The 14,622-nt window shown below is 30.2% G+C and overlaps 1 protein-coding gene across 2 annotated transcripts; it reads left to right on the top strand.

Annotated features, from left to right (window-relative positions):
- Positions 1 to 9,939: 9,939 nt before the first annotated feature.
- On the top strand, positions 9,940 to 14,301 carry LOC114413040 (partner of Y14 and mago-like). Of its 2 annotated transcripts, XR_003666858.1 has the most exons (5): positions 9,940 to 10,202; positions 10,274 to 10,393; positions 10,475 to 10,627; positions 13,203 to 13,424; positions 13,998 to 14,301. XR_003666858.1 is itself a non-coding variant. In XM_028377194.1 (4 exons), exons 1-4 carry the CDS (start codon positions 10,026 to 10,028, stop codon positions 13,344 to 13,346), a joined length of 594 nt encoding a protein of 197 aa, XP_028232995.1. In that variant the 5' UTR covers positions 9,940 to 10,025; the 3' UTR covers positions 13,347 to 13,546. The 2 variants fall into 2 exon arrangements, 1 of the variants encoding a protein (XP_028232995.1); XM_028377194.1 differs by lacking the exon at positions 13,998 to 14,301 and having other exon boundaries at positions 13,203 to 13,546.
- The last annotated feature ends 321 nt before the right edge of the window (positions 14,302 to 14,622 follow it).

Here is a 14,622-nt window from a genome sequence, read left to right on the forward strand (position 1 = left end):
GTTTTCGTGGGAAGAGAAGCTTTTGGAGGACTTGATCACAAAACTCCAAGGGGTTATTGTTCAGCTAGTGAAGCACCTTCAAAGGTCCTCACCTTTGCCTGGAGATTGCTCTTAGACCGGCTGCCAACATGTGAACAACTACAAAGACAAGGAGTTACCATTCCAAACTCGGATTCTTCTTAGAAATTAAAATAAAATAAATGAGAAGAAAATGTAAAGTCTCAAATTAAATAAAATAATAATAATAATAATACAACTTTAGAATATGATAGAACATGAATTAACAATGTAATGTAACATACAATAAATATAAAGAAATAATTTTAAAGGAAAAGATTTAAATAGTTTGGGTTTGAAAAATTTGATTGTGTTCATCTCTTAAGATACAACAATCTGTCTGTTCCGATTGAGTGTAGTAAAAAAAATTCTAAACCTTCTAAATATCAATATTTTTTCTTTTAAAAATTAATTTTTTGATAAGAATAAAAAAAAATAGAGAAAAAATACTCTTGTTTATAGTGCTTAACAAAAATATTTTTCTACTTGTCTCTATTGGTTAAAGAATGAGAGAGATACTTCAAGTCAAGAATATGGTGTGAAACGTTTAAATGGATGGGGATAAAAAATGTTTCCCCCGAGGAGGTTTCCCAGTCATACTCTCAGTTTAGGTTTTACATGAGAGGGAGGAAAAGCCATAGATGAAAACATTTTATATGGCACAATATTACTTGTTGGTGTGCATATGGAACCATAGAAATAGTATAGCTTTTAAGGGTAAAGACTGTGATCTAGGGGGTATATATTTTGGCTGCCATAAACCTTTTTTCTCTTCCTAGTGTTTGGAGCCATTGCAGTGCTTCAAATGTTGTTGATGTTCAGAGAAGTTAACTATGACATTTTTTGGGACAGAAAGTTAACTTTAGGAGAAATGATTTTTTGATGTAATACTTGTACCTCTTGTGCAGATTGGGATTGGGGTGTGTATTTGCATCCTTATCATTATCAATACTATACCTTTTGCCTTTAAAGAAAATAATTTTGTGTTAATATTACACTTTAAGTTTTTATTTTTTTTATAATATCAGCTCATATGGATGATTTGGATTAATTTAGTCTTTCCAAAACAATAATTATTTTTTATTTTGAGACATGAATATATATGAAATTATTTTTTACTAATTTAAGATGTAAAATTTATCTTATTAAATTCACTTATATAAAAGTTATGAAACTTGATTGATGTTGGAAATAAAAAGAACTATAATCATGATGTAAATAATGTGAAAAGTGAGTCTAATTATTATGGGGCAAAGAGAGTTCACATATACAGTTCATTAAATTTACTATGTTTTAAGTATTAAATGGACTTTCTAATTCAACAAACAACCAAACAATCTAATGATTTTTTTTACAGTTTTAATCCTTTAGAGTCAACACCACCTTTGATTGTTTTTCTCCTTTATATTAATTTTTTTAATGGACTATTAAAGTTCATTTGCGTTGCATAAGGTAACGGCTGCATAATTTTGTACCTATATGATGATACAGAAGGACATTTACAAAGCGTGGAGCTACTTGTCCTCCTTTCCATGATGAAATGGTAAAAAACTCCAATGTATTCTTGTCAAACATATGAATTTAAATAACTTATGTAAGCACGACTCAATTGCATAAAAAAAAGGGAGACAAAGGAAAAATATAGAAGCTATCACCAAAAGGGGAGAATAGAAGCTATCACAAGGGTGGGTAAACGCACGGAAAGGTAAAAAAAATTATGAAATCTCATGTTTTTATGTTATTAAAGTTGACACTGAAGATTTGTTCTCTTTCTTCCGGTAGTCCTACAACTTGAATTTTGTAACAGTTTTGTAGTTTGTTCTTTAAGTTGATTTCATTTCAAGGCTTGTCTGGTGTTGCTTTTTTGATAACTTTTCTATTCGTCAGATAAAAGGAATATTACAGATATGGGGAGAAAGCATGGTCCATGCTTCCATTGCAAAATTCATAGTAAGTCCTCTTGTGGTTAATTAGAACTTTGGTTAGGTTTACTTCTGCTGTTAGACTGAACATGGTAACATGGTGACTGTATATGGTATTCAAAGAAGAGGAATATTTTATCTTACAAATTCAAGACATTCTAAATCAGTCAAATGATTTGATTAAATTGTCAAAAAGTATTGGCATCAAGAAGTTAATATTATTGACCTTTTAAAAATTATTTTAGTGTTCTAACTTATACCATTATATAATCTAATTAATTAAATATTTATGATGTACAAGTCCTTAAAGCTTTTCTCTCCTTGTCTAAGCTGATGTTTGGACAAGCATTCAGTTGCACCAAAGTTAGAACACACCTCTGATTTCTTCAAGTGTAATTTCATGAAAATATTCAAGTTTGGTTATTTTTAACCAACATTACTATATATTACTCCTAAAACTAAGCATGTTAAACTAGAAAAAGAAAAAAAATTCTACATTAGTATGATATTTTATGCTAAATTTTATTTTTTTCTTTAAAATAGAAGTTTTTAAATATAAATTATTTACTTCTAAATCAAATTAGCCTTTCATGAAATTAATTTTTAAAATACTTAAAAAGAAAACTTAATTTTTCACAGTAATGTTACCTAATTTGAGCATGATTATTTTTTTTATTTTCATTTCTTGTGTTTATCGTAATTATAAAATTGTCATCTTATTTTTAATATTTTTATGTTTTCAAATATTTGTATAGCCAACAGCAAAACAACTTTTTTTTGTTATCTCTATTTTTTGTATAAATATTTAAAAATAGAAAATAGATTAAAAACAAAATAAAAATTTATAATTATAAAGTAAAAACAAGAAATGAAAACATAAACAAACAAGTCCTTAACTTTTCAAAATCAAGCAACCTACTAGGATTGACATAGTGATAAGTCTAGGTAGTATACATGAGACCACAAGTTATAAAAAGGAAAAAGAAATAGAAAAAGAAAAAAACAGTAAGTGAATTTAATGAATATAAATTGCTTCATTTAATGAGCTTTTAAGTTTGGACCATTAATGCATATATTAAATTCTAATTGCATTAAAAAAAGGTGTGTCGTTTATAATGAGATGATATGACTTTAAAAAAAATAAAAATTGAAGAAAACATAATTTTAAAAGCAATTACAATTGGTTTGAATTCTTGGGTATGAAGACACAAGTAATTATTGTTTCAGTGAAGAAATAGGGTTAAGATAGTAATTGACGTTTTTCATTAAATAATACCGAATTTGTCTAATATTACCTTTAAATCATTTTCATCGGAATTTTTATTTAAATAGTAATTCAGGTGTTTGTTAGCCTACCTAATGAATAATGATATGAAGAAATTGTAATCTATATATTTTGATTCTATCAAATCTCAAGTAGGCTAATACCTTTTTAGCTAGCTAGAGGTACTATAATTAGTTGTATATTGGGCTAGCAGGACGAATTATTCTATGCAAAATAATATTCATGTACATCCGCCTTTTCTTGTGCTGCACCCATTTGCAATAAAATTCTTTTAGCTTTTCAATACACACTAAGCAAACCCTAGATAGAAATTGTTTCTACAAAAAGTCATATATAAAACTAAGACACTTCAAAACTATCATGCCTCTATGAATATAGGCACAGATAACCCTTAAGAATAAGCAAGCAAAACCATTCTTATTTCATGCAAATTATTTTGTCCAAAATATCTACTTCCTAATTATTTGAGTAGTCACCAACATATATATGGCTTCATGATCAGTAACTCCACTTTGGCGTAATGGACCTGAAGACAAGCCAGTATTGTGCAATGCATGTGGATCAAGATACAGGAAATGTGGAAGTCTTGAGAACTATCTTCCCAACCATTTTCAACCAGAGTACCCTGATAACCTTAAAATGCTGAAGCGTAGAAAAACTCTGAAGGGTAGAAAACAGTTGAAGGGTAGAAAAAATCTCCTTGTTTCAAGCTATGTTACAGGTCATGATACTAGTAATTAAGTTATCTTTTTCTTTGAAAAACGTTGTTGTGTGACTTCATTTATTATATTTCTGACAATTAGTAATTTTTACTAGGTGGAAAAGGTCGATATTTATGGAGCCCTAAGATTCCTACGAGAAAACGTTCACCATTGGTACGCAAGAAGATAACACCAATGAAGAGGTTTTATATGCAACTTCAAAATATGTGGGAAGATTACGGGAACTCGAATGAGTCCTCCTCAGAAGAGGTCTTAATTTTCAATAACGTCAATAACTTCATACCTAGTAATGAAATAGGCCTTGGATGTATTCCTCTTAAACTAGATGATGCTTCTGCATAGAAGGGTTCATGTTATGTATCCTTTATGAATATATATGTTAAAAATGTGCCTTGAGAATCTGCATGGTTTTCTAAATGTGGTATGTCATTTTTTAATATTGAAATTTTTGAACTTAAACCTTAATTTGTATGAGACTTGAAGAAGCCTTAAATTATGTCTTTCATGAGATGATTTGAATATTGTTGCTGCAAATTGCCTCTCCTTTGGCAGCAACACAATCTTTGCTACAGACTTATGATTATATATAGGCTTATGGTGTTACAGACTTTGGTATAGGCTTATGGTGGTGTTACAGGCTTTGGTATAGACTTATGGTGTTACGCACAATCCATATGGTTGTAGACTTACGGTGTTACTGACTTATTATGGCTACAGACTTTGTTATAGATTTATGGTGTTACAGATTTATAACATCTTATCCGTATAATAGCAAAATAAAAAGTGGTCAAGTACCTCGTACATATAATTTAGTAATACACTAGTAAATATTAAAGCACCGGTAGCAAATTCAAACATAAGGAACCTAATCAACATCTCATACAAATGAAAAGGATAAAGGTTGATAGATAGAACATGATCATTAAATGAATTTGATCACTAATTGCTTGGAAGTATAAAATCTTTACATGACTATTAAATTGGCATGAAATATGTTATAACACTTAAAAGGGAGGCAAACACAAATGGAATTAGATTTACTCTTAAACATGAAAATTATTTTAGACCCTTCACAACATTTCATATTAATGCAAAAAGTAAATTAATTTTAACATATTTCTGTGCATTAATATGATGAAGATTCCTTACTTATATATATAGAGAATGTTCAGAAAGAATGAACCTCCAACCAAAATGTAAGTTTTCATAGTTTTTTTCTCCCTTAAGGCCAAAGATAATATTATATTCCAAAAAACATAACAAGCTCCCGAAGAGCACCATATCCGGTGAAGCAAATCAGTACCCTATGACCCAAAAGCAGTAAAAGTTACAGCAACACCATATCAGCCAAGGACATTGAGGATGGCAAGTTACAGCAAAAGTTTTCACTTTCTTCCATAAAACTAAACAAAGCATAAGGGGAAAGAAAAGATAAGAATAATGATCATTTGCCACCTCTTGGGATGTAGACACTTTAGGGAAAAAAAGATAAAAGAAAGTTAAGGAGAGGGAAAATAATAAATGTTACAACAAGAAGGTAAGTGTAAAAATTAAGATGTACTTATACATAAACAAATCCGTATCTATAATTATCACTTTAATTTTGATATAAAATTTTTACTTTGACCGGACACAATACACATACATGTAATACATGATTTTTTTAAATGGGAACAACTATGGTATGTACCTACTCTTACTCGTCCCGTATTAACACACAGAATTACTATATTAATTACCATTATTTTATGTCATGTATATAGCTTAATTACTTTTATTAAACTTTTATACTTACTGTTCTTTATTTATTCTTTCTATTTTTTTTTAAGACGTACTGAAACTAAAACTTTAAAAGCAAACATAAGTTATAAGCGTCTCTCTCCTTGAATAAATAATATATTTAATTTTGTTCAATGTTTTTAAAATTAATTTTATGTATTTTTCTTTTACATACTCGTCTCTGTCACACCTCATTGTTATGTCTAAATGTACTTCCTTCATTTCATAGTATGTGTCATGTAAAAAAATTAAGCCTCAAAATAAATGTTATTTTAACTTTTTAACATTAAGCTTTAAAAGTTTTATTTTGATATTTTATGCTTTTAAAAGTTTCATTTTGTTACATTAAATTTTAAGAATTTTATTTTAGTCTTTTATGTTTTTGAAAGTTTCATTTTGATCTTTAATATTTTTTAAAAGTTTTATTTTAGTCGTTTCTTCTCATTTTTATTAGCAAATATGAATGTGTCGTTAATTTTAAATTTTGAAATAATTAATTTAAAATAATGACAGTTAAAAATCGTCACTAGCTTTTTAAAATGCATTCAAACATCTACTTCTTTAACTTCCATCATCTTCTTCTGCAAACTTTATAATCACCATAACATAAATAATACAACCATCATCCATTCATATATGCAACCTCCTTAGTTAGCACTACAATCATCATCAACAAATAAATTAGATCTGTAACATTCATTCACCAAACAACACCATTGTTCCACCTCATAGGCATATTGTAGCCCAACACCAACATAGATAAAAAAAATATATATTAGATTCCGATGATGATAAAAAGCTTCAAATCTAATGCCGCAGTGGTGATTTTGACTCTTGTTTTGACTTTTAGTCACACTATTTTAAATTAATCATTTAAAAATTACCAGAATACTAACATTTGCTAACGGAAATTAAAATAAAATATCAAAATAAAACTTTCAAAAATATAAAAGATCAAAATAAAAATTTTAAAAACATCAAGAACCAAAATAAATTCTTTAAAACATAATATACTAAAGTGAAAAAACACTAAAACATAATGAACCAAAAAATGACATTTTTTAAATAGATATTAATAGTAAAAAAACTCAATTATAATTAAACAGATTTATTTAAAAAATTATATTAAATAAATATATTTTTAAAAAATTACTTCATATAATTAAATAATTTTATTGAAAATAATTAATTTTTATATATAAGCAAATAATGAAAAGTCTTGTATATGTGTGCTTGAGTTTATATCGTCTCTTCTAGGAATTATAGGAGTTTGAGTTAAGAAGTCTTGTATACATGTGAAGCATGATTGTGTCATATTTTCTTGTGTACGTAAACAAAGTTTTGTTCATGTGCTTGAGTTCATATCTCTCTTTTAGGAATTATCTTGTATACAAAAAAGTCTAGAGAGACTTAGTGTTAAATACTTTGATTAAGCTAGAAGTAAAGAATATTTTGTTGTAAGGGTGGAAGAGATTGCGAAGAATATTTGTTGTAATAAGGTTTGATTAGTGAAATTATCTCAAAGGTTTGAACGAGAGATTAGCCAATATCAAATCTCGTGTTCTTTCTCTTTACCTACCTATCCCTCTTTTCACGTTTTTCATGGACGATATATTATGCTTAAATATATATTTGTGAAAAAAATTTAAAATACACTTACATACATTCAACTCCTTCTTGTGTAACCTGTTTCATATTATATCAACAAGCACAACACAATACACTTGTATTTCGTGAGTTTTTTTTTCTTTCAAATTACATATAATATTACTCTTTTAATTTTCTTTATTTTTATACTAACCTCATTTTATATTTAAAACATTACATTAATATCACTCTATATGTTATACTAATACTGCCTTAGTGTTTTCATAAACATCATACTAACACTCCTTATATATTATATTAACATCCCTTATAAAAAAAGATTCTTGTAATCGTTAAAAAAACGAAAAAAATGTTTACATATTTTCACAAAACCTCATAGTTATGAACCGTTTGAATCTCCATTGAAGGAGTTTCCAACATTTAATGTTGCTCATAACATTTCACATCGAATACTTTATATACATCTTTAAAAAACTTAATTCCTGTCCTGCCCCTTAGCTAGGTACTGAGCTTGTGAAGAAAATGCCATCATAAGATTCGTAAGTAATAGCTAGAAGTAACTCATAGATTATAAGGTAAACCTCTAGTGTAGCTCTATATCAGCAATCACTAAATTATCAACGCATATTAGGTCATGTCTAGCAAGTAAAAGAAAAAAAATTATTACATTCAACAACATCAGGACTTCATCTTAATAAATCTAGAGGTGCTGACGGAGAGTTTTTAGTTATATCACCCGATAATGTGGAGTCAAATCTCTAACAATCCATTTTCATGTTGAGGAGTAGACATTTTTTATTTATTTAATTATTTATTCCAGAGGACCAGATATTTTAAGTAAGCGGTTTTTTTTTTAAATGCAAGTAATTAAGCAGTTTGTAAGATAGGATATTTACAAGTAGTCTGATATTAATTAATCTGATCATGGGTGATTCAATGGATCCAAAATCGGTCTTGATATTTTATGAGCATGGGACGAAATAATAAAATAAGATCTTATATATAAGTACTTTAAAATATAAACATAAATTATATTAAAAAGCAGGGCATATAATTTAATAAAAAATTATGTATTTTATTAATTAAGTGAATAACAACATTTTAACAAATTTAAATATGATGAATTACATTAATCATTCAATTTACTCCTTGCTATCGCTATTCATTGGCAAAAATATCATTGTCTCATATTATACTTACATGCACTTTTTGTGTTAATTTATTAATGTACTTATTTTTAGTTTTAACTAGTATTTTAGTTTGTGTGTTACATCAGATAAATAGTTATTTTTATATAATTAATATTATGATTATAATTCATAATACATATATTTGTTAAAATATATAAATTAAATGTTAGATTCATAATAAATACTTTAAATTGTGATATAATTTCATTTTTAAATTGGAACAAATAGACGATTAAGAAACTTAATATATATAAAAAACATAAATAGAGAGTAAATTGAGATTATTAGTAGAGATGCTTTTTTTTCCAATTATATATGTGTGGGAAATGCACTTGCCAGAGAGAGGAAAGAAAATGATACAAATTTATAGTTGAGATAGTGAGGAGAGTTAATTTATAGCATAAAAATAGACTCATTTATAATTTGAGTTATATATTTTTTTTCCTTTTGATAAAACAAACACTTCATGTTAATATATTATTATATGTCCACACCATGTTAAGTTGAATTGTTGACAGAGAAAAATTCATTTAGCATAAACCTATAGACATAACACATTGAAAAAAATTAACAACTAAAATACTTTATAATCATATATTATACTTTAATTTAGATATAAAAAATAATTTTAACTTACAAAAATAATACAAAATAACATTAAGAAATTACAATACAACTATATTTATTTTAATTTATTTTTTGTGGTCCTTGGCGGTCTCATCCATTTATCACCCCACCTAGGATTGGCCTTAAATAGGTCCAATAATAAGTTTTAATATGATCTTTAAATTTAAATTGCGACTTACATAAGTTCTAAAAGTTAACTCTTATAATAAAAAATATCTTTTGCTTTATATATTAGTTTAATTATTCCATCATACATGATGTGAGATTTCAACACTAAAATCTAGTTTTATAAGAGAAAACTGTTACAAAAGTTAATGACTTACACAGATACTCAAAGATATTGTTTTCTCGTACAGATATTAAATCTTAAAATAAAAAAGTTACAGGAATCAAATAAAATAACTAGTATAACATCCTTAAAAAAAACTAGTATAACGAATATTACTTATATAGGGACTAGTTTGCAGTTTTAATAAAATAGTGACTCCATTTGGTTATTACACAAGGGTAAAGCATATTTGGTCACCGCGCGTATGAAGGGGGCCCCACACAGAATAAGTGTCTATTTGGATAGTTTCAACAATCATAACATGGATAAATTTGAATTTTGATCGAATATTGTATTTTTAAATTATTTTTATAATTATGATAAAATTGAAATAAAAAAAAAGTAATTTTCATTTCTATCAAAATTAAATTTTTTTATTTCGTGTATAAGGGAAGGTGCCTTATATTGATTGGTAGTAGAAGTAATTTTGTTTGAATAAGGTGCTTGAGACAGAGACGCAGCATAAGCATATAGCAAGAAGAAGAAGAAGTAGTAGTTGAAAGAAAGATGAGCGACGAGGAAAGAACGAAGCAAATAGCGGAGCTGAGCAAAAGCCTGAAAGAAGGAGAGAGAATCGTGGGCCCAACGAGACGGCCCGACGGAACCCTCCGCAAGCCCATTCGAATCCGCGCCGGTTACACCCCTCAAGACGAAGTCGCCATTTACCAACCCAAAGGAGCACTCGTCCGTTCCCTAATTTCTTCTTCTTATTGTTATTATTCCATTTCTCTTTCTCTGACTCTTGTTCTCTGCAGCTGAAAAAGGAGATGGGCTCGGCTGGGCCTCCCGGCTACGACCCCGACGCCGATTCCAAGCCCAAGCCCAAGACCAAGTCCGTCAAGAGGAACGAGAGAAAGAAGGAAAAGCGCATTCAGGTATAAAATTAATGCTCTACTTTACTTTGTTTAATTGATAAATCTTGATTAACGCGAATTCTATAATATGTGTTATTGCAGGCTGCGCTTGAAAAGGAAAAGAATGTGAGTGAAGTTGAAGAGAGTGGGAAGCAGGAATTTGTGGAGGCATTGACCTCGCAGGTAAATGAACTCGCTGTGCAAGATTCCCAAGCTCAAGATATTGATAAAAGAATTCGAGCTCTCAGAAAGAAGGTGCGCCGTTTATGCTTTGATGATTCATACCTTTTTCCTATTGCCACCATTCTTCAACAATATTATGCCTTTCGTGCGAGATATTAATTTCATATGTTTACATTGAAAAATTATCTCCCCTATCAGACTCATACACACAGACCTAAGAATTCAACAAATTTAGTTATTTGTCAATCATACCACGTCATGTTAGTTGGATCTTTTATTCATATTTCTTAAGATTTGAGTTTTTTTTTTTTCCGTGTCACTTGCATATTTGGGACACACTCAGTTTCTCTTTATCTCTCTGTTTTATCACATATCACCTACTACATTGAAGTGTCCAAAAAACATTTCCCTTATTTGAGTTTCTCTATCTCTTTGTCTCCTATGTACAACCTTTAAGCTCTTTTAAGTACGTACCTCGTAAACAGCTGAGATGAACAAAGATTTCCATTTGGCAAAAATGTCCTAACAATGTAGGAAGCATCCCTGCCCTTTAGTTCCTTGGTTGTTCAGTGTTCTGTGACTTATCCTGCTAATGTGTCCCTCAATTATTTATTGCAAAGAAAATGAAGGTTCTTAACATGTTTCTTGTTGCAACATGAAATAGTAGAGTTAAGAATTTTAATAAAACAAATCTTTAAATGTATGATTGATGTGATGCGTGCTTGTCATAGTGGGAATTGGATCCTCTAGAATTCTGATATAAGTGCAGGGTCAGGCAGTTTCATCTTTTGCAGTTTAAAATTGTATAAATTTGTATTTTGCCTTTATTGCTTAATGTATAGAAACAAAATTGGAAGAGAATGGTACAGTAGAAACTGTTATGTGTGTGTGTGTGTTGTCCTGCATCTTGAACATTAGTTGTGTACATGTCATATCTAGTGTTTTGGTTGTGCTTCGTAGCTTATGGTGCTGCTGTCTATCTAGTATTGTTTATGTATGAGCCATGAGGAATATTAGACTTAATTTCATGGGTATATAGGTTGGCATGGATTGCCCATATTTTCAAGGGTGTCTCATTACCTTATGTGATAGGGTTTGTTTTGTGTCTGCTACTCACTTCTGTCTCGAGGGAATTTATAACCGATATGCTGCTAGATTGGAGAGCTACCTTGCTCTCTTTGTCTCTCTCTTTCTCTTTTATTTATTGGATAAAAGATGAGTTTTGTTGCATTTTGTAGCCTCTGCAGCTTTCTGTTTACATTTTCCTATTTTATATGATCCCTTATCTCTCCTTTCTTTCTATTAATGTTCTTAATATCCGTTAAAAAATTAAGGAAAGAAGATATTCAAGAAATGTTGTTCTATGAACTTTTAAATCTTTTTGGCTCAGCAAACTCAAGATATATAAGAAAGAACACTCAAATATAAGAAGGAACTTCACTTGTTTCTCGGATGCAAATGACAATGAGAAAAGCTCTCCATATACTAATGGTCCTACAAGGCTATTTTTGTCCAAAAAGAAGCTGAAAATTGTGGAACAATCATGTCAACAAGGGAATCTTATTAATTACTATGGTGCATCAATGGGCTGTTTGTAATTCCTATAACAGTTGACCGATATTCATGATATTCATGGCTCCTTCTTAGTTACCACCATTACGGTTCATCATCACTTCTCATCATCCTGTATTTCTTACGCTACTCAAGATCTAATACAACTTACAGAATATTGACCATTTGGTTTAAAAGAGGAGAAGGAAATGGGAGGCAAAAAGTGGAGGGGAGGAACTTTTGCCCACTCATTTTCTCTCCTCTCCCTTCCAAACTTTTGAATCAAACAATGATTTTTATCAAAATCCCTCCCCTCCCTTTCATTTCTTTCTCTACCCCTCATCTTTTAGGTAGCTTCATTTGTTCTGACCATAAGGATGGATCCTTGCTATCATCTCTCTTGTTGTAAGTTGCAGTATGATACTGAGATGAATCTTGATCAAGACATATAGGAGATATTCAATTTTGTAGTTAATGGTGTGGTTCAGGAGAAAATATTGCTATAGGTAGGTTGCTGGAAAAGTGAATGTTGTATTGTTGTTCCTAATGAATTCTTTGGAATCTGTTTGTTCTTTTAGAGCATTGGATATGTTTCCATAAGTTGTTACCATTATAAAATCTAGTAGGTTTATGATTTTATGTGGCTAATATTTTAGCTAGTCTAGTTGAAGAATTCTCTGAACATACATCCACATCAACGCAATCCTTCTGGGAAGCACTTGGGACTTTGCATGACTTGTCTCATTAAACAAGTGTGTATGTGTGTCCTTATTAATGACAAATGTACAGAACATCAAATAATTATATCAACTTTACCAAGGAGATTGTGTCAGAGCAAACACTTGAAGGACAATTGGAGGCTTTGTAAACAAAATGATTGTGATTAGAGAAATGAATATCAGAATTAGAAGGTATAATACTATGATAGGCTAAGCAACTTAGTTCAATAATTAAAGGTAAAATTGCTTGGGCCATTATCTAGAGAATTTGAATGGATGATGTGGTGGATGTGTTTTTATTCTCGGTCTTGCTAAAGAACTATCTCAAATAGTGTTTTCACATTTTCCTAGCCTAATATTTTGACTGTTAAATCCAGATTCGACTTACAGAAGCATTGGAGCAGAAAAGTACAGAGCAGAATCTGAAGCCAGAGCAGTTGGAAAAGCTAGCAAAATTAGAAGATTGGCGTAGGGAGTTAAAGCTATTGGAAGATGAGAAGGGTGAAACAACCGTATCATGAACAAAGTTTTCGAAATTGCATGACAACAATGTGTAGTTTTATCCATGTCTTCTTGATAGATATATTCCATGGAAACAGGTTTACCAAAGATTTTCCTTTAATCGCCATCTTTTGTGTGCAACTTGTCAGATAAAGTCAGGCTGAATTTGGATGAAATTTTCAACAAGTTATAGGAAAGGAAAATTTAAAAGTAAAATCAATTTTCTCAAAGTTGAAAAGTATATATATCTTGATTTTAACTTGTAAAAGGACTGATTGATTTTACCTGTGTTTGTGTCCCAGTTTATTTAAACTAGACTTTAATCTTCATTTGTTTTAAAAAACAAGTTGCAATCTGTATTTAATATTTATTTTAAAGATTGCACGAGCTCTGATTCGTTGCCATTAAATATCCATTAGGAAGCTTGGAGAAATTTTAAAAACTTAAAGAGTGTTTTGGTAAATAAAATGGAGGCTGCTATTGTAAATTTCTGAGGGCCTAACTTCTAATAGAACCATTCCATCTTTTCCTTTCTCATTCTTTCACCTGTAATAATCTCCCATATTCTTCCCCCAAAGCTCCCTTGGACCCTCCTTGAATCGGTGAGTTTGCTTCCTTTGCTCACAAAATTTTAACCATTTCTCACTTGTACATTTCTATCTATTTTCCAGCTGCAGGAAATGTCGTGAGTGCAGTTTGAGTCCCAAAAAGGGCCCTACAGCCCAGCTAATCATTTCTCACTTGTACATTTCCTGGTCAGTATAATTTTCTGAAAATTATTACCTCCTTGGGCCACGTAATTTTCCTAAGCTCATAACTATTTGCTGTAAAACTTTGTTGGGCTATCCACTCTGAAGCCTGAATTAGTATGAGTGGAGGAAGTTGTGGCTTCATGTGGTAATCTTAACGGTGTTCGATTTCTTGATTGAGTACATTTGGTTTATGGAAATGTCCTTTTTAATTGCCCTCGACTGAGATTATGCTGTGTTCTTGACACTTTATTTTATTCTATTTTATGTTGATTTTGCTGTTGGTTCATCAAATTAATTGTTGATTTGGGATAAATTTATTGGAGTGGCGATGTGAGAAGTGGTAATTGATGGAATGTTTTCCATCCCCCGTGTATGTTGTTGCCTGACCAAAGGAAAGTGTTGGGGTTTTTGTCTTGGAATTTTCGTGCTTCTTACCTCTGCGAAGAAGCCGTGAAAGTTTTTGGTATAATTGCATACTAGAATCCCACTCTTGTCAGTATGTGAGTTGGGGTTAGATTTCAATGGGTGATCTCACACTCGTGTT

The sequence above is a fragment of the Glycine soja genome, chromosome 5 (genome assembly GCF_004193775.1).
Source record: "Glycine soja cultivar W05 chromosome 5, ASM419377v2, whole genome shotgun sequence".
NCBI lineage: Eukaryota > Viridiplantae > Streptophyta > Magnoliopsida > Fabales > Fabaceae > Glycine > Glycine soja.

What these genes read in the sequence shown, in the direction of transcription:
- LOC114413040 (XM_028377194.1), top strand. Translation starts at nt 10,026, where the DNA reads ATGAGCGACGAGGAAAGAACGAAGCAAATAGCGGAGCTGAGCAAAAGC. An exon ending in ACCAACCCAAAGGAGCACTC is followed by an intron (nt 10,203 to 10,273) that starts GTCCGTTCCCTA and finishes TGTTCTCTGCAG; the next exon opens with CTGAAAAAGGAGATGGGCTC. An exon ending in AGAAGGAAAAGCGCATTCAG is followed by an intron (nt 10,394 to 10,474) that starts GTATAAAATTAA and finishes GTGTTATTGCAG; the next exon opens with GCTGCGCTTGAAAAGGAAAA.